Source organism: Phytophthora infestans, genomic scaffold (assembly GCF_000142945.1).
Source record: "Phytophthora infestans T30-4 supercont1.18 genomic scaffold, whole genome shotgun sequence".
In the NCBI taxonomy this organism is placed as follows: Eukaryota; Oomycota; class Peronosporomycetes; order Peronosporales; family Peronosporaceae; genus Phytophthora; species Phytophthora infestans.
The window spans coordinates 2,371,645-2,391,883 of NW_003303741.1; the positions used below are offsets into that span (position 1 = coordinate 2,371,645).

Here is a 20,239-nt window from a genome sequence, read left to right on the forward strand (position 1 = left end):
CAGACCCAGCCACCACGCCTGCAGACGTTTCTGCATTGGCGTGGGTAGTATGCGCTGTGCCGTGACGCCCCCTCCTGGACGCGTCTATATCTTGGTCGTCCTCCCCCCATCCTAGTCGTCATGAGATGTGAGCACACCGCCTTCCGCCTCGATCTTCTGCTGAATCCCCTTGGCCCAGATCACCGGCTTTATACGAAGCGGGACTTCGCCACTACCCGTCGGCTTAGGGTTGCTATAGAGATTCTTAAACTTGCGTCTAAGTGACTTGAAGTCACGCTCGGGCGAACCCCTTGTTCGACTAGCGCTGTACTGAATAGCGACCTGCTCCCACATGTTCCTACTCAGTGGAACGATGTTCGCCACGACTTGACATAAGAGAAGTTGGTCCTGGACGGTGTAGTTGTTGTATCAAACGCGTCTCCCTCTCTGCCAAAATGTGGGCAACCATAATAAGCAGCGATACCCACCACCAACGCTTACAAGACAAATTGAACCTTACTCCAACCATGACAAGTCCACGTGTTTTTTTTTATGTCACTTGTGTCACGAATCGGCAAATTCCTTTATGGACAGCTACAATTGGCGAAAAACTGAAAACTAATGCCGTGCGTTAACCGGGAAGCTCTGGATATACGCAGAGTGCGACTAATAGCTGTACAGTACAACATGATTTCTTAACAACAAGTTGTGGAATTATGTAAAGTGGTTCGCATCCCAATAATGATGTGGTGCACACATCTCGTCGGCTCTTTTTCTCCACGCATCTCGGCATCTCATCACGCTGTTCGTACAGACCGGACTCATGCTCTCGAGCTACTTTTGGCTCGTGTACCTCGTGATCCCTGGTTATCTGCTGTTTCACGGCGGTCGCATTAACCTAACGGGCCTCAAGCTGGGATACCGCCATATTGACACCGCCGAAATCTACGGAAACGAGGAGGATGTGGGTCGTGAAGTACGTGACTCGGGTATCCCGCGAGAGAAGATCTTCGTAACCTCAAGACTGAGGTGTTTCAGCTCAATGAGGTCGAAGGAGAAGATCAGAATGAGACTGTAAGACACAAGAAGACGATGAGAAAGCATAAACGGAATAATTGCATTTATCATAGTTCCATCGCCTCCAGCCGCGAGCTCTCTTGCAAAACATCCTTAGGAGGTTTAAAATACTCGAGGAACTCTTTCGTAAGTCATGACATCAGGTATAACTGGTTCAAAAAATCGACCCGTGTGACGGCTACGTAGAACGACGATCGTTGTGGTGTCCGTCGTGTAGTGTGCTTTAAAGGTGCCAGGATCATTTTGTCGACAGTAAGCCCTTGGCACTTCTCAGTTGTCAATGAGTATGCTGCAACTAACGTAACTTGGTCGATTGCGATTGAAAATTCTCGACCGGGCAACTTGACCTTAATTCCTTTTTCGATCCTTCGACAAACAGAAACGACACCTGGTGGGAGTCCTGGAAGGAACGTGTGGTTGAGATAATTTTTAAGTTTCACAAAACCATGTCTGGAGGCAGCTTGTGCTGGTGTTCTTCGATTGTATCCGAAGTGTGAATATGAACTTCATCATTTTGCGCCATAGTAAATCCAACGACAGTACCAATAGACCCGTTTGCGAGTTTTAAAAATGGTGACACATTCTTGGTGCATTGGACGATTGAACCAATTGCGATCTCAAGCACAATCGGCATGCCTCCAGTTTTGTCATCACGGATGGACTCGAGCGATTTTCGTTGCGGACTGGTCAAACGATGTCTGGGTCTAGACACAGCCCCATGAAATCGATGTAAAATCACACCAGCTTTCTTGCAGAATACTCGCAGCGACGACATGTTGAACTCAGCACGGAGGGCGTTGGATGTGACAATAATTGGGCAGTAGGACTTCGTACCTATGTTGAGTGATGTCCAATTTTCGTCATGGGCAGTTTTATTCACGTGGTCAATGTCAGCATCTTCGTAATTTCCAACTCTCCACTTGTCGAGAATATCTCTCCATACCAGATCACGCCTATGACGCATATTTTCGGTAAGAATGACCACCGAGTTAAGTGAGCGGTACGCATTTATCCCCCTCACACGATCCAAGTAGTCTGTTGAGTGTCTTGGGCGCAACTGGATCACTTCATCGGCAGTGATAAATGCCGGTTGCCCTGCAACGGGCAGCTGCTGAAGCCAATCGCCAACTAGAAGTACATGACTTCCACCAAACAGTTTTGTCGGGTTACCAAGTATCTCGCGGAGGGACGAATCCATTTTGCCAAGAATACTGACATCACACGTAGATATCTCATCCACGATTAGTAACTTCAATTTTGCAAACTGTTCCCGTTGCTCTTGCGTCGGGGACCATCGTCGTTTGGTATTCACGTACCATCCAAATAATTTGTGAATGGTCTGCCCGTTTGCGGCTTGAGCAGCGACTCCTTGGTACGCACATGTTGCTATCGACTCCTCCGATTTCCACTTCTGGGCAAGAACCTGCAATGCGCCAATAACCCTGCTTTTCCCTGCACCTGGCTTTCCTCCAAGAAATGCTACAATTTGTTCGTTGACGTCATGACCCTGTAAAAGCGATTTCAACAGTTTCTTTCCTACATTAGCAAACATTTTGTGCTGTTTTTCGTTCCGTTGAGCTGCCAGAGATACTTGGTCCAGTGAAGGCATATCTGGTGTGTCATAAGTGCGGTATTCATCGTTTAAGACCGGCACCGCTGACTCATAACGTTGCTCCATTACCTCATCGTTCCAAATTGATTGTTGAAGGAGACGTACTCTAGTCGGAAAATCTGGGTATTTAGCCCACAACGTCGAAGCACAGGTTCCCGAACGCAGCTGTAATTCTGGTGCAACTAAGCAGTGTAGCTTTTGCTCAACATCTTTGAGAGACATTGATATGTTTGTGACCATCGTGTCTGCTAGAGTGAAGGCTGCAGCAAGGTCCACACAATCTGTAGATTTTTCGAGGTCCTTGATATACTTTGTAGGTTGTGTTGGGGCCATACTATCTCGTCCATATCCTTGGGTTTACTTTCGTCAAAATCGCCGTCATCTTCGGCATCCTGCATGTCAAAGCCGGTAGAATCGATTTCACGATCATCATCTAGGCCCGCTTCATAACGAAGGTATCTAGCAGCTTCAGGGTCATCCTGTGATTGAAGCAATTCTTGAGAGGCATATTAGTCGGTATTATTTTTTACGAACGTTCGAGCACTTGGTTGAGCTTCCGTTGCCCACCATTGCTAAAAAAAATGCACCAAACGTTTCACCATTTGTATCAAAGTCAGCGCCACGACGAAAAGGACGAAATAGTGCCATCACAGACTGTTGGTAGCGAAGCAATTTATACTTTGGGAGGCTAGATCTGCGAACGTCTGGAAGCCGTTTGTGACTGATTGTTACAACGCGTTCGTATGTGGACCCAACTATCCTATGTGTACCAAAATGAGGATGCTCTTTCAAAAACGGCACTCCACGTTTGCTCTTTTTTCTGCACCAATTTTCAGCAAAGGTCATGAGGTCCACAGATTCTAGTGTTGCTGGCCGAAATATATAGTCCAGCCAAATGCTTGATGGCTTAAAATTGAGCTGATTGGTGTCACCTTCGAGGACAATGTCAAGTTGCTCATCTTGCTGGAACAGTGCCTTCAATATAGTTGGGAGCGGTAATTTTACGAACTCATGTGACGAATACATAACAGTGCCTTTGATACCGTACAGGCACGCCATCGGTGCGGAGACCTCATGCGGATTCGACAGCGTGCAACACATGGATTGGATGCGGCGACGTCCCGCGGCAGCTTGAGTATCCGTATCGTTCGAAAGTACGCGATTTGCCTTATCAAATGCGTGCATATGAAGCGCCCATGAATTTTCGAGGTCCTGTTGGTGTTTGGTCGTATACTTGATAGTATAATATGCTTTTTCGGGACCTGTGTACATGAGATCGATGTATTAGAAACGGTTAACAGGTGAGTAAAAGGGAACATTGACATCCTACCTTCACCGGCGGCTAGAAATTTTATGTCATGATTGCACTTAAACAAACGCGTTGACAATCGGTACGTATGTGTTAATTTACTCGTTGCCTGGATGGCGTCTCAGCTCGATTCTATTATCCGATGTCCACCGTGTCATTTTACACGTTTCTTTCGGCATAAACATCCGACAAACCTTTCCGTCAGGGGTCCGTTTAGTAACCTTGAAGCATGAATTTGAATGGAACCAATGGTGATGTTGGTAAGCCAACAACGCACGAGAACAAAATACAGCCTCATTTGACGCCAAATCCGAAGCAGGGGATAATGGTCGCGGGCTAGCAATTATGCTAAATGTTTTCTTATCGTCACAGTCGAGCGCATTATTTTCCTGTAATATTCGATTGGATGTCTTCATGATCAATTCATCAGCCCCAAATTTTTCTCCACAGTGATCGCAATAACATGTTGCTGGTTTGGTTGCGCCAGATCGAGGTTTCCTCAATGCCAGTTGCTGGAGTGCGAGTGGTTTAATCTCGCCAATTCCACAGGAAGGACAGAGAGACAAATCAAGTGGCACATTTGCGGTCGAAATCGCTTCGACGTATTGAATCAGTGTAGACCGGAATCTCTCGGAGGAGCACATCGTATAGTACTCGTCAACTGTGGTCGGCATATTTTCAATCCAAATGAGCATGTGAGAGTGAAGCGATCCCGTTGAATTTTGTGATTCTGTTGCAGCATAAAATGATTTTGTGTGACCGAAGAGTCCTAAATCCTTTCGAGAACAGCCTTGATCTGAATCCCAATTCAAAACTACATCAATAAACATGTTCATCAAGCGATCAAAATGTCTATATCATAAACCGTTAGTCTGTGCTTTTGATAGGGTACAAATGAGTTGCATCACAACTTACCTTGCACAAATGGCTGGATTAGCCGTCGCTATCGATCCCAACTTTGCTCGAGTAAACTCCAAGCATTCATAGACGTCTGCTTGCATTTCTTCAAATACATCATCTGATATACCTCCGGCCAGATTAGCAATTTGAAAGGAGCTTGCACTGTCTGGCGAAATCGTAAAAAAAATTGTCGGCAGGCGAAGCTTCAGTTGCATCGAATAGAGGTCTGCACGTGCTGCTGTCCGCTCATCGTTAGACCCCCAGTAGGATCGCATCCCTGTTGAAATATTACCGTATAATTCACGGACCGATCTGTTAATTTCCGGTGCAGGTGGTATGGGCAACTGATCTGCTATAGCCTTTAATCGGCTCTGCTGGTATTGGACATAGTTTGGAAGGTCTTCACGAGAAACACTAGCAGACCGCTCCATTGAACCTGGCAACATCCGAGCTCTGGTTGAAATCGCATGAAGTGCGTTGTGCCTGGCTAAAACATCAAACGCAACCATGGCGAACGAGCGATGCTGGGCAATACGACGTGATGAGTGCCGCAAACAAAATCTAATGAGCTCCAAAAGGCTGATCGGTATAACACGAGATTCTTCAAGGCCTCCTCGCCCGTAGGGAAACAATTCAGAAAATGAGTTCGTCCAAAACGCCGAATCAAAATCGGACAAAATACTAGATGATCGATAGACCACTACGCGATATTATTCAATGCAAGCTGAACACCAGTAAGAACGTCAATATGCCTGAAGTCACTTATCCATCCATCGGCAGTTTGCTCACACACCTCATCTTCTTCGGAAACCGATTCATGGGCAGGTGCAGGTGCGCTATGCCTCCAGGTTGCACGGTCAAGTTCCTCAGACCCATCAGTCCCTCTATATAAACTTTGCTGCGTTGGGCTTGCGACTGAGTTGGCAGGGTTCAGAAAATAACTATTTTCATCCTGTATTGAACAATCAATTGTTGGTAGCGTCGCTTTAGACGATATTGCGTCACCGGAGTGATTAATTTCATAGTCATCTCGGGTGGGAAGTACAATTCCTATGCGAGACCCAGCCGGTGGGTTGAGCCGTTCGTCAGACGTCTGATCATTGGAAGAAGATATGTGTTCGCAATTACCATCACCAGCTTGATCCAGTACGACACGCGTACGAATTGTCGCAATCGTAGTTTGGTTTCACTTCCACAGATTTGTATAAATGATTATTTGCTTTGTACCAATCTAGCTGTTCTCTTAGGCGCGAGAGGCGAACATCATATTTTTTTAAGTTGCTGCTTTTTGAGCGGTCGTCATAGCCCCGATCATAGTCACACCAACCACGCCTTCCGAACACACGTCACGTGGAAGCATTTCAGCTGAAGGAGCAGGATCTGCCCGAAAAAAATACGCGTGAGAACATAGAGGAGTGTTTTCCTCCTCGAACCACAGAGATAAAATGCATCGGTTGCGAAAAAAAAAAAAATTCTCCGTGAAAGTACTGTCGGAAAAACACATAGGCAAACAACCCATAAAAAGATCATTGGCAACAGCGAATTTAGGCGGGTGATCTCTCTTTCTGTCCAGTAGTGATGTTCTGCACGAAGTGCACACCTGCATGGTTAGCTGTTCGTCTTTTACAACAATCCCTGATCTCGCCAACAATATCCCTGCCAGTTCAGCACTCAGACCCGACATATCGTAGTACGTTCGAGGTTCCGATAGGAGTGTTTTTGGAGGTTTTAGTCGGGTTTTCATTGACTGCAGAAGATACGTGCCAGAATCAACTTTTTCCACCTTGACGCGCGCCAGAGGGTGCATACAGTCACAGACACAGCAAGCAAGTTCTTTTACCAATCCACCCGAGAGATATTTGGCTCCACGTTCGGACGTACGCTTTTCCATTTCGTCAAAATGTTTAGAGAAGTTGTTAACGGCCGCTAAAGTTTTGCCTTCAGGTCCAATACTGGATGTTCGCCTATGCTTCCTTTTCACAAGTTGAGCAACATGGTCACCCTCACGCATTGATGCTCGAGCTTTTTTTTTTCATGTTTCGATCATGAGCACGCGCGTTATCCGCGAGTTGCTGAGAGCAAGCCTGGCAAAACGGTACTTTGTGAGTTAATTGTGAGCGGGTGGGTCTATTCGCCATGCAAGTACATGACACTCGCTCGGAATGCATTGTGCTTTCTAAGCAGAATGGTGCCTTTTGAGTGAAATCGTCATGTGACGGCAAAGAAAGGAACAAACAAACCATTTAGTACACCCAACAACGCGACGTGGAATTTCCAGGTGCCCAATGACTATGGATGGCTGTTTCCGCACCTAAATATCAAGGTAGGTAGGAGTCATTTTGAACGTTCGAATTACGATTCTACCACGCGACGCTGCCATATTAAATGTTCAGGTTCCGCAATCACATCACTTAATGATATGCTCAAAACAAACTTGTATATTTAAGTGAAGAAACCCTTTTACGGGTCTGAACACGGATGAAAACGACAATTGAACATTACACAAGTCTGTCACGGCAGTTGGGTTGGGCAAACCCACAGGCACTTAAACCATAGTTTCTCGCGGGTATACTCCACCGCTATTTCTTCACCAGCTGAAATATCACGAATAGCAAAGATGCCTATACGAGGTCCATCGCACGATCAAAACTCGACCCATTTGCAGTTAGGCGCGCACGAATGGTTGATAAATCTGGATTCGTTTCCACACTTGCCGGCATCGATGAATATCTTGTCATTCCGAATCGTCGTTGTTGCAACCTCGATTATATAGTCGCGACCTCGCTCACTCTTGATACTCTCAAATATGAGTTACTCAAGCACAAACGATCCTTTTGCCAAGAAGGTTGACGGAGCTAGACCCAGAGCAGTACGCGTTTGAATAATGTTGAAGGAATGTGTCCGGATAACCCGATAACCGCAGCCAAGACCAATTGTACAATTCTGTCGTCACAAAGGATCTTGGAGTGATAATTACCACAACAAGAGCCATTCTCATCGTAGCACATCTTGTGCTTGCAATCACAGGAGTAATCATCTTGGGCAGGGAAAATAGGACGAGTAGCGCCACCATTGGAAAAATTTGTCCAGATTGTCACGACACCGGGCGGCCACAGCGGGTCCATGGCTGTGCTGGATTGACAGTAAATCGCGGACTAAACATCTTATCAGTCGATTTGTGTTCATCCATGCAATGTCAACCTGCTCGAAGTACGGCCACATATTACACCAGGCAGACGTTGGACAGCTAATAACGGGCAACGTCCAAGGATGTAAGCATAGCACTTCGTTGTGGGTGCCAATTCTTTATTTGCATCGCCTGGTACAGTATGTGTTACCATTGGGCTGTATGAGGTCTAGTTCTCATTGCGTAGGTTCTACGGTCGATGAATTTGCGCTAAGTCCATGTGTTCGAGCTTTCGCCTAACGTTTTGGGTACGAAACAAAAAGACGATAAATTATTCGTGTTGTTGCTGTTGCGACTTTACAACAACGACACTCCACAGCCTTATTCATGTCAAATCTCGAGCTATCTGCGTCACTATTCGAAGTCACTCGTCTGATACGGAATCGATAAACTTTAACAGAAGCGTCATAGCGTTTTCGTTCTCCCGTTGATATCTCTACAGCATTGCTGTAATTTTGCATGCTCAATTTCGTCAATTCCTAATACTACATGTTTGATCGATATAATGCATCATTCAATATCAGGCAAAACTGGTTAAAATCTTAAGAAAGAATCATAGTTGGAAAATTTGTTCGTTCATTCTTGTACAGTAATGGAAGTGGTGATGCGTGGTACATGTACATCGGTTCTGTACTTATCAGCAAACTCGTGTCATCCCCGCCCGCCCCCCCCCTCCCAACACGCACACAGACACAGGCAAATACAAGGGCACGCACAGAATGCTAGCTGCAACGGCAAGGTAAATATTTGAACAGCCTACCCAGCTCACTTTTGAATTGTCCACACGAAGTATGGAGCTGGCTGATCTTCTTCGATCCAGGATCAAGCGCAAACAAGAAAAACGCCCACCAGTCTACGAGAAGAACCCTGACATCGTGGAAATGCTACTCAAAGTCACTGCCGTCAATCCGCCAGATTGGACGTCCACGCCCTCAGAACCCGCCAAAATTCCACCATACATCAGTTTGAATATGTACATCGCGTTTCTAGAAGAGTTCGCAAGTGGCTGGAACATCTGGCTAAGTGACGAACAAGTTACGAAGTTGGAGCCGGAACTAAAACAGGAGATGCCGTCAATGAGCTTTGACGAGAAGGCAGCCATGTTTTTCCGACTTTCGGTGTGGACCAACAAGAAGCAAGACCCCGACGCTCAAAACGTCACTGAGATCCCCGATGGATCGGAAGTGTACGTCGAACGAGTGACGGGGCTGGCCTTGTTCGAAAACAAAATGGCTCAAGGCAACACGAATCGCATCGAGATGGTCACAAAAGTCAAAGACACTGATTCCGATCTCGAGAACACCACTCCTCCCGAAGCTGAGAGTCAAAGCACGGAAGGCTATCAAAGTGACGCCGAGCGCCTTTCGCCTAAATTGCCAAATAAGCGCGGAGCTGGGAAGACAAGCCGGGACGTCGTGGAGCCTGGAACAGGCGAGGAATGCCTTCTCGCACAACAGCCAAATAAGGCACGAGCACCAAAGAAGCCGAAAACGGAGTAAGCTCGCGGTTACGTCACCTGACTGGTAGGCACTGACAATCTGTCTGGACAAGGATTGCTGTACACCATATAACAAATATATGATGTCTTGTTGTCTCTTTAAACATCAGTAGGCCCGCGCACCGATACGAATCGGGCATGCAAAGTTTGCTAGCGCTCTTTATAGTCACAATGAATCGACGTTAACAAAATACCACGTACAACTTCGATCTCGACGTTGTTATATAGGTACAAGTAGTATGAGGCCTTGGACAGACGCCGTACAGCATCCTGAGGTAAGTAAAGCAATAACGCAAACGGGTTGAAGGTCGAGTAGCGTAGAATGTGTCCTTGGTGCTGGAGCAGCGCAAAACTGCTACCGAATTCACCGGTTGTATATCCAAAACCACCACCAGTGGCAGGTGCCTCAAAAGCCGACGAAGCAGCAGGCGCAGCACCAAAGGCACTGCTTGTGGCCGGTGCGCCAAATCCTCCAGTGGCAAGGCGTGCTGCACTACTTCCAAACAGATCACCGCTTGTGGCGGGAGCACCAGGCTGCGATTCAAATCCACCAAAACCGCCAGTTGTTGTAGACGTCGTAGCTGAACCAAAAGCGAACGATCCAAAGCCTCCTCCACTAGAGGTAGCACCGAATGCAGATGGCTGAGTGTTGCCAAAGCCTCCTGGTGCTCCAAAGGCTGAACTCGTTGCTGGTTGCGCTCCGAAGCCTTCGACCGGTCCAGTTTTAGTCGTCGTAGCTCCGGGTGCCGGAGCATTCTGCGTGGCTGCCGCCAGTGCTGCTGCTGGGTTCGTGCGCTTCAAGTAGTCTTCATACCGCTGCGATCCAAATAGACCGGGAGACAGACGCCGTATGTGTGAATGAGTGACGTTGTTGTTTGAATGTATTTAATGAGTGACGTTGTTGTTTGAATGTTATCATTGAATGTTACTCAAGTATTCTGCTGCGCGAATGTCGTGTTTTTCTCCGACTGGGTCAACATTCAGGCATTGTAGCATAGCGTTTTAGTAATTATTCAGTATTGCGTCATTATTGTACCTGATTTTTTATTAGTATTTGCAATCTATCAAGTACAGAAGTATGTTCTTATGCGTTTTTATAGGATCCACGACGGTTCTGGATCCCACCTAAGACTCTGGATATAAATATCCAGAGAATAAGTTAATAAAAAACCTTGGTTCAATCAATTTTATTAGCGGTTATCTATGCGAAGGGTAAAACCTTAGCACCAATCCCATTGTAGACTCGACGCGTGCCACATCAGCACGGACAGAAGTCCACCAAGTGCTGGATGTCGCGGTGCTGACAGCCCGACCACCCACATTGGCAGATGAACCATAGTCGGTTGCCGTACGATACTGTGACCTCTTCACGACAGTTGATGTCGCGTAGTGATACACTATGACTGTAACGATACTGCCAGTTTGGAGCTCGTGAAATCTCGCCGAAGGATTGCAGGCATGGTTCATCATCCTGACCTTACCGCCCATTTGAAGGGCGTCGATGCCCAAATACGGATTGCCTTTAGCCCTAGTCTTGAGATGCATGCAGAAGCCCTCGTTGGCGGGGCCGTTTCTACAAGGAGGTCAGAAAAATTGGAGGTGGCCTAGATACTGGCCCAGTACCTCTCCGGCCGGTATGGTACTGGTAGATACTAAACCTCGTATTCTCGACTGCGAGCTCCGAGCGATAACAAGCGATGGACGTTCTCGAAGACGATTTCCGAATTGACCTCGAAAGACACAGTTCTGTTTGCAACATAATCGAAACTCCTTCGAATTGATGCACGTTGCCGCGTTGCATCGGGTTTAACATCCACAACTAGTTCCATCTCGTTGGTCCACACTGACTTTAGAAAATTTCCACTTACGTGGATTCCACTGTTCGACAATAAACCCCACGTCACTAGGCCAGTCTTAACGCGTCCACGCTGATCCAAGTGATAACGAGGATATCCCAGTGGTCTTACTGGGGTGGCGAGTCGCAGCAGGACGTAAACCGGCGATGGGTTCAAGGGCATCCGAGTCGTATCCGTCAGATTCAAAGGCTTCCGCGAACCATTTGGGTATCTCGCCCTCGGGCGTTCGAGGCGTCTTGATGCGCCACGATTCAACCGGTCCTCTGATCGGACTTGGAGTCCACTGCTAGAAATTCAATACCTTCGTAGGAGTGACAGAAGTTGCGACGAGGAAACAACAGCGATTGAGTCCTGCGACGAGAGACCGGCCGACGTCTCGTAGAAGGATAGAGATTCCGCCTCCATCGTTGCAGCTTCTACGATGCGTGGATGACGAATGACTGGGCCGAACGAAGCTGAAGAGGTGACGAGGTTGCGGGTGAGCTGAACTTCGTCCGCTTGGTTTGCTGCAGCGGGCTGTCAGGGCGATCACAGGTAGGTCTTATGATCTTCATGTTCGCTGAGTGGATAGTTTCAATTGAGTAGAGCAAAGATAATAGAGTTATTACTTGTATGCAGAGTAGATATTTCGTTAAGACAGTACATTACTCGATCCGTGCAAGTTGTTGTTTCGATCAACGAAGGCGAGGTACTCAGCACGCGAGTGCAGGAAACGCTGCCTAGCGCCTGGATACCAATTGGAAACCTGTATTGCAAACCGAGGATACTCTGAGAACATCTTTCTTCGTACATGGTACAAACAGCAGTTAAGGAGTGTACCGGAGTAGGGCGCCAATGCTCAGGCCGACGGGGCTCTCCGTTACGCGTCGTTATGAAATGATGACAGGACAGTAGAGCTTGCACTCCCCAGGCTGATTTTAAAATGAGGACCACACTATGGCTCCAGCCGACTTGGCGAGAATAATGGATGGCGAAAATGGCCGGGGTACCCGGCTTATTGGCAGTGGGTGTCGAAACCTAACCGCAAGTTCCGTTTATTTTGCAAAACACATACCTTGCATTGTACGATGGCAGAGGAAACACTGCTTCCCACATACAAACATACAACGCAGGACCTGTGAGAAATTGTACCTGCAAAAAGGTTAGCGAGATGGAAGCACCGTGATGTAGCTCAATTAGTCGACTTCAACATTGAGGTGTCGAAAGTAAAGCATACATACAAGCAAACAAAGCGTCAAGTGCAACCTATGAAAGGTATAATATATATACTACTTTCCACAGGTTAGTTGTAGCATCTGCAAAAAAGCAGGCAGAATGGAGGTACAGTGATCAAAGTCCCGCCAAACTGCGAAATATAGTTTGTGCAAAACCGTCCAAGTATCGTATACGCGCGAGTACAACAAAAAAACGAGTGAATGAACTTGGTACCTCGCTTTTCCCGCTCACGACGGGCTACCACCACAAGAAAGATGATAAGGCTAGCTCAATCAGCGTGGCGAACACTGCGCCACGGTACAGCGTACGACGCTTCGTGGCCAATGGCCGAACAAACACGCATGCATGTACACATCAAGAGCACCGTAACTCGCGCATATGCTGAACGTTGGTACTGTTACGGCATATTGGTGAGGCAGAAATACGTATCAAAGACGTGCATGGACGTAGACAGATCGTCAAGACGCTCCAGCAGCAGAGGAGGGGGCTTCGAAAACGGCGAGGGCACGGTCGCTCTAACAGTGATGAGAACTTGATGCTCGGCGCCCCTGCGACAGCAACATAAAGCAGGGGTTGTCAAACACAGCGCTATGCTTTCTGAAGCATGGTCGGACACGTACACGTACCGATTGGTGTATGTCTGGATGTCAACAACATGAGCGTAGACGTCGGCTAACGCTTGCATGGTGGCCGATAGCCATGTTGGCTGGTTTTGCAGTATTAAGTACAATGTCACCTTGCGCAGTGCACAATCAGAGCGAGGTTGGATGGGTACGCATTGCTGCCGACCGAGGATCAGGTACTGTGCTAATTCTGGGCTGTCATCGCAGAGGTTGTCCACTAACACGTTCAACCCGGCTTCATGAGCGGCATCCTTGCTTGCGATGGCCGCGATGCCATGTGCGGCTTGCTCACGCACTATGAAGCATGCACCAGCGCTGTCCCACGCCACTTGACGCACAATCGGTGAGCCTCGGTCGCTTTCGAGTTGGAGGATCAACGCCTCGTACTTTTGGAGCAATGCCGGGTCGGACATAACGCAGTCACATTCCCGCAGCGCCGTACCAGGCAGCGCGCTAAGACACAGCTCCATAGTGCACGCAATCTCGCCAACAATTTTAAGCGGCCTCGAGATTAATTGAGAGAGCATGAAATCGGGACGTAGTGCCAACAATGACGTGGTCGGCAACACGCAATAGTCGATTTCCTTATCAGTAAGAGCGTCCATCGTGTCGATTACGTGAGCGAAACCTACCCCTTCAATTAACGTTGCCGTTGTTGTGGGGCCCACTTGGAGCAGTGGGAACATGGTTCGCACTGCAATCTCAGCGAGCGTTCCACGTTGACCGACGTAACCGACATTCACGATGCCTGATTGACTACCAGCGTGGTGCAGCAGTTCGTTATGCGGGTGCTGTGTGAGAAATCACGAGAAACATCGTTAGTCCGCACAACATTTTTAATCTGACGCTACCCATTGCTGTTTGAGCTAACGCTGGGTTGTGTGACCACTTACATCTCCAAAATGTTGCCGGGGCGGCAAATCCTGTTGCCAGAAGCGATCCTCGTTAGCCCGCCACGAAATGACTGTACTGCGGCTGACACCGTAGGCAGTAGCGGCTTGTGCAGGTGTCCGTGTCACGCTGAGAATATAAAGTTTCTCGTACACCGTGCGGCGACGTCGACATCGTGCCGGATCTACTGGAGTCTCCATCTTCACGCGCTGTAAATGGTTGCAGTAGGCCGAGAAGTTAAATGATTACTAGCAGTCCCACCACCCATCGCCGTCTCCCAGAGAAAAGCTCTGTTAACGTAACTGCTGCCCATTCGTCAAACTGACGCACAGAAGAATTGATAGAATGGGGCATAGGATGCCAATCGCTAACTGTGTTTCTATTCCCTATCGACGGTTCGTAGACTTAACCCAGCAGCAACTGTCGTCACTGAAGCGAGCCAGAGAAGAGCATCACTCAAGTCAAAATGTGCAACAAGCGAAGCGTGCACGCACACCCCACCCAAAGTCACCATGGTTGTCGTACAAGCAACTGCAAGCGATCAATGAAACCGGTGCGTTCGAACCATTCAAAACGGCGACGAGTCAACGGATCGAGGCGGAAGTCGTGGACAACTTTGGCGATGAGTGCATCGACAGGCGAGCTTGCATTGTCACGGACACCTAGGTTTTTCGCAGAGATGCGTGCAGAATGTCCATCGCAGAGTTACCATTAGCAGCAATGCGGCGAGTTTTGGGGCCTAAAGCATGGACCACATCCTCAATCCGAGACTACTACAATTGTGGTGCGATTGATAACCGACTGACAGGGATGCTTTTGTCTCCACGCGGGGTTGAGCATACAGATAATGGCGTCCAAATATGGATGTCGCGTGATGTACTGAGACATTTACGAGCGCTGGATGCAAAATTAATACTATGCGAAAGCATAAAAGATGAACTTGTACCACCGCGGTTTGCGATCGCAGACTGTTTCGTCGCAGGTACGTTCAGCAAAATTGACGCGACCACACTGATCGGACGCCAAGCGGTCGGCCTCGTGCAAACACGCGGAATCGTCAAAGTGGTTTACGGCGGGCCTGGTAACGTTTTGCAGAGCCACTTGATCTCGTGGGACAACCGTCATGCAACAATTGCGAGTCGCGCTCCAAGTGTCCGCACATGTAATGACTTTCGAGTGGTTCTCGCAGGCCCAATGACGCCGGAGCACGAATTGGTGGTCGCCAAGCAACACGAATGTAATGGCGCACGCGTACATGCGCTTCAAATGTTATTGCGTCGCATTAATCCGCTGTACAAAGACATTGATGAGAGCTTCAAGTTTGATAACGGGGACCAGTCTCGAGATTTTTTCTGTACAGGGATCGGCAAGAATGAAGACAACGCTGGTCTCGTTGCGCGTGCGCGAGCGAGACAGCAAACAGTTGCAGCCCCTTCAGACATTAACAGTGCAGCTGCGGACGAAACCAGTATTCTTCCGACAGAGACGTGATCATCGAGACAGCAGTGGATGTAAACGGGGATGCATGCCTCTCATGCGCACTAGACGTAATCATGGGCCACCCAACGTATGTCGCGCGCCGATCAACGTCTATCCTCCAGCACAACGATCCCTACTACCTGGAGCGCGTCTATCCACATCTGCTGACGTTCGGAATTGGAGGGTTTTCAAGCTCACGAAGCAATCGATATAGCAAACGAGACGTCGTGTTGCATTACTTAAACGTCTCATCCAATCGAATCGCGGAAGATGCATCATTTAAAATTTAAATGTTCGACTACTTGGCAACGGAACGCGTAAAACCTGGTGTGTTTGTCCGCGTTCGACAGACCCCGATGCTGCAACACGTGCCATCCAAATCTCTGCAGAAGAAATTCGTGGAGCAATGGAAACGCGTGCAGCGATGCAACGCGCAGCACGAAATGAAAATTCGGTCACAACCTCCGAACGTCACGGCCGTGCCAACAACGTACTCAAAGCGATCAATGCGTCGACAGCCAAAATGTGGGGCAGTAATGAGGAACGTGATGGGTTCCAACGCAAGCTAAACACGATGGCGTTAATGTACGGAGAACCGTCGATATTTTGGACGCTGACACCGCATTCCGAAAGATCAATTGCGGTCGCGTTCTGGTCGGGATTCGACTTACCAAACGGCCGTCCCAAGGATCTCGCAGCATGCACGGTCGTAAATATGCCGAACAGCAGCAGAATGAAACGGCTGACGATGCAAAACACAACGCTACAGGCGCAGTACTTTCAAATGTGCTGTACAATTCTCATCGACGTGATGTTCGGCTGGGACTCGACGGCGTCACTTCCGAACCTGGGATATTTGGATTTGTCGAAGCATTTTTCTAAGCACAAGGACGTCTACGCGTCCACAACCATGGGGGTAATGTGGGTTGCGGGGTTACCGAAGACCAAATCTGATTGGCAAAACCTACTCGCTAATTCAACGATGCGTGTGAGAATTGAAGAGTACTGTGCGTCAATTTTCGCTGCCGAGCTGCCTGTTTTCCGCTCAATCGAAGAGATCAAGTGCCCAACGCCAAATTGCACTGGCAACCTTAATCCACTCAACATCCCTCCCAAGTTTAAGCATCGTCTAAAGACCGGCACACCCCCGCCTAAACCGCAGCGTGTAACCAATGCGAACAACAGCTCACTGACACAGATATCGCAAGTTTCGTCATTGAGCGCAAGTGGTGCGAACTCGACGCAGACCGTAAATCGATCAGTACAAGACAAGCAACTAACGCGCTTCGGTTGCGATTCGGCAGGCTTTCTGCACACAAACCTACCGCTGACGTCCAGCTCAGCCGACTCCTGCAACACGACCAGGTGCCTGCATACGAGCACACGTCATCTTGTGTGAAAGGCACCTCTGGTACAGCTTGCAGCCACCATTTTTTCCGTAACCTTGAAAAAGCAACACAGCTCACCGATGGTGGCGAAATGAAATACCGACGCAGTGTCGGCAACCAGTGGCTCAACCCATATATACCAATCTGGCGACGCCTACTACATTTTAATATGGACGCACGAGTTCTCTGGTCAGGCAATAGCCTGCAAGCAATACAATATGCGATGCAGTACGCATCGAAACGTCAGAGCACGCTTGACAACGTTGATGTGATGGAACTTGCATTGTGACGGCGAGAGGAGCGCGAGGCCGCAGCACCAATGACAAATCAAGCTGAGATGCAACAAGGCATCAGCCGATTCATGTCCCTAGCGTACTCCGCATCGTCGGCGATCGAAATCGGAGGGCCGCTTGCGACGGCAATACTTATGGAGGGAGGCGCCGGAAAGTTCAGTTGCAAGTTTGAGCGCTTAGCACTTGTCGAGGGTCTGCATATGATGGCAAATCAAGACATCGAGCTGTCAGTCGTTCGACAAGGCGATCATCTCGTGACGCAGTCATCAATCCGGCATTACATCACACGCCCGAAGTGTCTTGACAAGTACTGCTGGTACGATTTTTGCGCATGGTTCAAGCCAAGCACATCCAAATTTGCCGTGCCAGGAGACACCTGCACATTTGCATCCAACAATCCAGACGTGGTCGCTTCACACGAGCGCTTGCACGGCCTTTCTCGAGTTGAGTACCCAAACGTACCAGAGATCATCGGCCCTCGTCTACCAGATGCTCGTCTACTTGAAGACGTCGAACACGGCGACCAAGCAGAACTGTACTACCGTGCAACCGCTCTTCTTTACTGTCCGCTCCGACATTCGCGAGACTTTCTTGACGATGAAGGATCAGTACGTCAACTTTTTTGCAGTGGAACCCAAATGCACAGCCAAAGATCCAACGCTCACTTGATTTCCATCAGCAACACTATTTTGCACTGGATGAAGCTAGCGAGTTCCGAGCGTCAAGCCGCCGAAAGTGAACACAACATATGTACTGATCCAGATGTGCTGGACGGCCGCATTGACCGTGACAGCAGCGCTGCTGCTGCACGGGGTGAAAATCTGTTTCGCTACAAGAACCTCAGGTATTGATGGGCGGCAGACCAAAATCAACAGACGAAGTAAGCGTGGAGACCATGTTGCCGACGGATTGCAGAGCTAAAAGTTTACGTGAAGTAGAGGGTGCGTTGATGAGCATAGCGACATCATCCGGACGGGTCCCTTTCAGTTTGGGGGCGCACTGCAATAGTTAAAGCGATTTGCAGTCGCATCAGACTTGTACGCATGCGCCGCCAACCCGACCAATTTGACTGACGAAGAAGCAGCAGTTCTGGAAAACGCTGCCGACGACAGCGTAGTGCAGCGATAGCTCCGCAATAACGTAGAGCTGACTGACTTGCCAACCCTTGAGATGGCGGACGTCTCGGTGCGATCAGTACCAGTAAGTTTGGGCAAGCTGGACGTGTTTGAACACCAACTAATAGCCGAGGAACCGGACCACAGCTCGACTGTCATTCACGAGCTTCTCAAGATGACTGAGATTACAATGGAACTGCTCAACGCTGCCATCGCCGACTAAACAGCCGGTAATGCTACCGAAAACCCCACGTTAGTTGACGATCTGCCACCATTCGCATCGGTGCAGAACGTATCCTGCGCATTTGGTCTCAACATGTAGCAACACCTCGCATTCCTACACGTTGCAGTCCCACTTCTCTACAAAATTGCCGACGTCGAGCTGTCGTTGGCGTCAAATTCAATTGTGATCCGTTAATAATAACGGGAGCTGGAGGCACCGGCAAAACCCGCATTATCGACGCCCTGCGATGCCTCGCATGCCGTTGGGGTCGCCCGAAATGTGTCATGGCAACGTCGTCCAGCGGTATTGCAGCGGCAAACTTGAAGGTACAGACGATGCACAGTTCAGTCCATCTCGGTATCAACCAAATGTGCCTACCACGCCACATCATGAAACCGGACGACAAGCTACGTGATAAGTGGGATCCGGTATTGTGTATAGTTGCCGACGAATTGTCGATGACCGACGTCAGTTTTATTGGGCCTCTGGGAAGAAGCACTGCAAAAAGTGAAAGACTGCCTACAGCCGTTTGGGGGACTGATTGCAGTGTTCATGTTTGACTTTTTCCAATTGCTCACTGTACGAGGAATACCAGTTTTCAAGGTCGCCGACCCGGAAACACCATACAGCGAAATGCAGGCTAGAGGATCTTTACGCTACAGATCAATAAACAAAGTCGTCTATCTAACGCAAAACATGCGCTTTGTGGACGACCCGGAATGGGGGGAATGGCTTGCAGAGGCACGTCTAGGAAATTGGACGCCGGATCTGCGTTCATTCCTCGGCAGCGTCGGTCCTCCGCCAGCCGACAATCGGCACGGTCAGCTCATTCAAATCATCTCAACAGACAATGCGTACCACAAACGAATCAATGACGCCGCGATCCGGACTGCCAGCCGCACATTTCCACCAGAACGCAAAGTATATGCCGTGCCAGCACAATTGCCAGCGACACTGACGCCCGCAAAAATTGCAAAAATCACCGACTTGCCAGACAACCAAACAGGCAACATTCCCGTGTTCCTAAAGACTTACATCGGTACGCAATTGCGCAATCTATCACATGATTATGACAATAACACTAATAATGCGATTCAATGACAGGCATGCCGGTGCGCGTAAGTCGAACCAATGTATCCCGAAGAACGTCGCGAACGGAGCTAGCGCCAACTTGTTTCACATTGACTGGCGCCCAGGAACCACATTCGAGCAAAAGCAGGATAACGTATTTGTCGCATCGGAGCCTCCAACGAATTTATACGTCGACATCCACAACAACCCCACACCAACGCGATTCACACGTAACCCAATGCAATGGCCAGCGTCAGTTATGCCGATTGTCCAGTCGAAGGTCTCGTTTAAGCTAAACAAAGAGGCGATTTCCATCAAAGGGTTTCCGATTGTACCGGCATTTGGCATCACCGTGCATGGCATGCAGGGCGACACGCGAGACGAAATTGTCGTCACCGACTTACGACCTCCGCACTGCCGCACAGTGGACCACCACGCACTGTACGTATCGCTGTCACGGGTTCGACTCGCGCCGGTCTATATTGGATCGGTCGCAACTAGACGACCTCGACTTTGAGTTTTT

The 20,239-nt window shown here is 48.8% G+C and overlaps 4 protein-coding genes across 4 annotated transcripts; 3 read left to right on the forward strand and 1 right to left on the reverse strand.

Moving 5' to 3' along the window:
• Window positions 1–13,030: 13,030 nt before the first annotated feature.
• On the reverse strand, window positions 13,031–13,942 carry PITG_10610 (uncharacterized protein; the record flags this gene model as incomplete). Its single annotated transcript, XM_002902319.1, has 3 exons — window positions 13,031–13,171; window positions 13,256–13,339; window positions 13,409–13,942. 3 exons carry the CDS (start codon window positions 13,940–13,942, stop codon window positions 13,031–13,033), a joined length of 759 nt encoding a protein of 252 aa, XP_002902365.1.
• A 925-nt stretch (window positions 13,943–14,867) lies between these two features.
• On the forward strand, window positions 14,868–15,840 carry PITG_10611 (uncharacterized protein; the record flags this gene model as incomplete). The annotated part of the gene is made up of 3 exons (XM_002902320.1): window positions 14,868–15,594; window positions 15,651–15,775; window positions 15,820–15,840. 3 exons carry the CDS (start codon window positions 14,868–14,870, stop codon window positions 15,838–15,840), a joined length of 873 nt encoding a protein of 290 aa, XP_002902366.1.
• A 76-nt stretch (window positions 15,841–15,916) lies between these two features.
• Window positions 15,917–17,902, forward strand: PITG_10612 (uncharacterized protein; the record flags this gene model as incomplete). Its single annotated transcript, XM_002902321.1, has 6 exons — window positions 15,917–15,953; window positions 16,016–16,434; window positions 16,516–16,633; window positions 16,789–17,256; window positions 17,362–17,842; window positions 17,893–17,902. The coding sequence occupies 6 exons, from the start codon at window positions 15,917–15,919 to the stop codon at window positions 17,900–17,902; spliced, it is 1,533 nt and encodes a 510-aa protein (XP_002902367.1).
• Window positions 17,903–18,655: 753 nt separating this feature from the next.
• PITG_10613 (uncharacterized protein) lies at window positions 18,656–19,767 on the forward strand (the record flags this gene model as incomplete). Its single annotated transcript, XM_002902322.1, has 5 exons — window positions 18,656–18,674; window positions 18,853–19,080; window positions 19,142–19,350; window positions 19,471–19,662; window positions 19,750–19,767. The coding sequence occupies 5 exons, from the start codon at window positions 18,656–18,658 to the stop codon at window positions 19,765–19,767; spliced, it is 666 nt and encodes a 221-aa protein (XP_002902368.1).
• Between the last annotated feature and the right edge of the window lie 472 nt (window positions 19,768–20,239).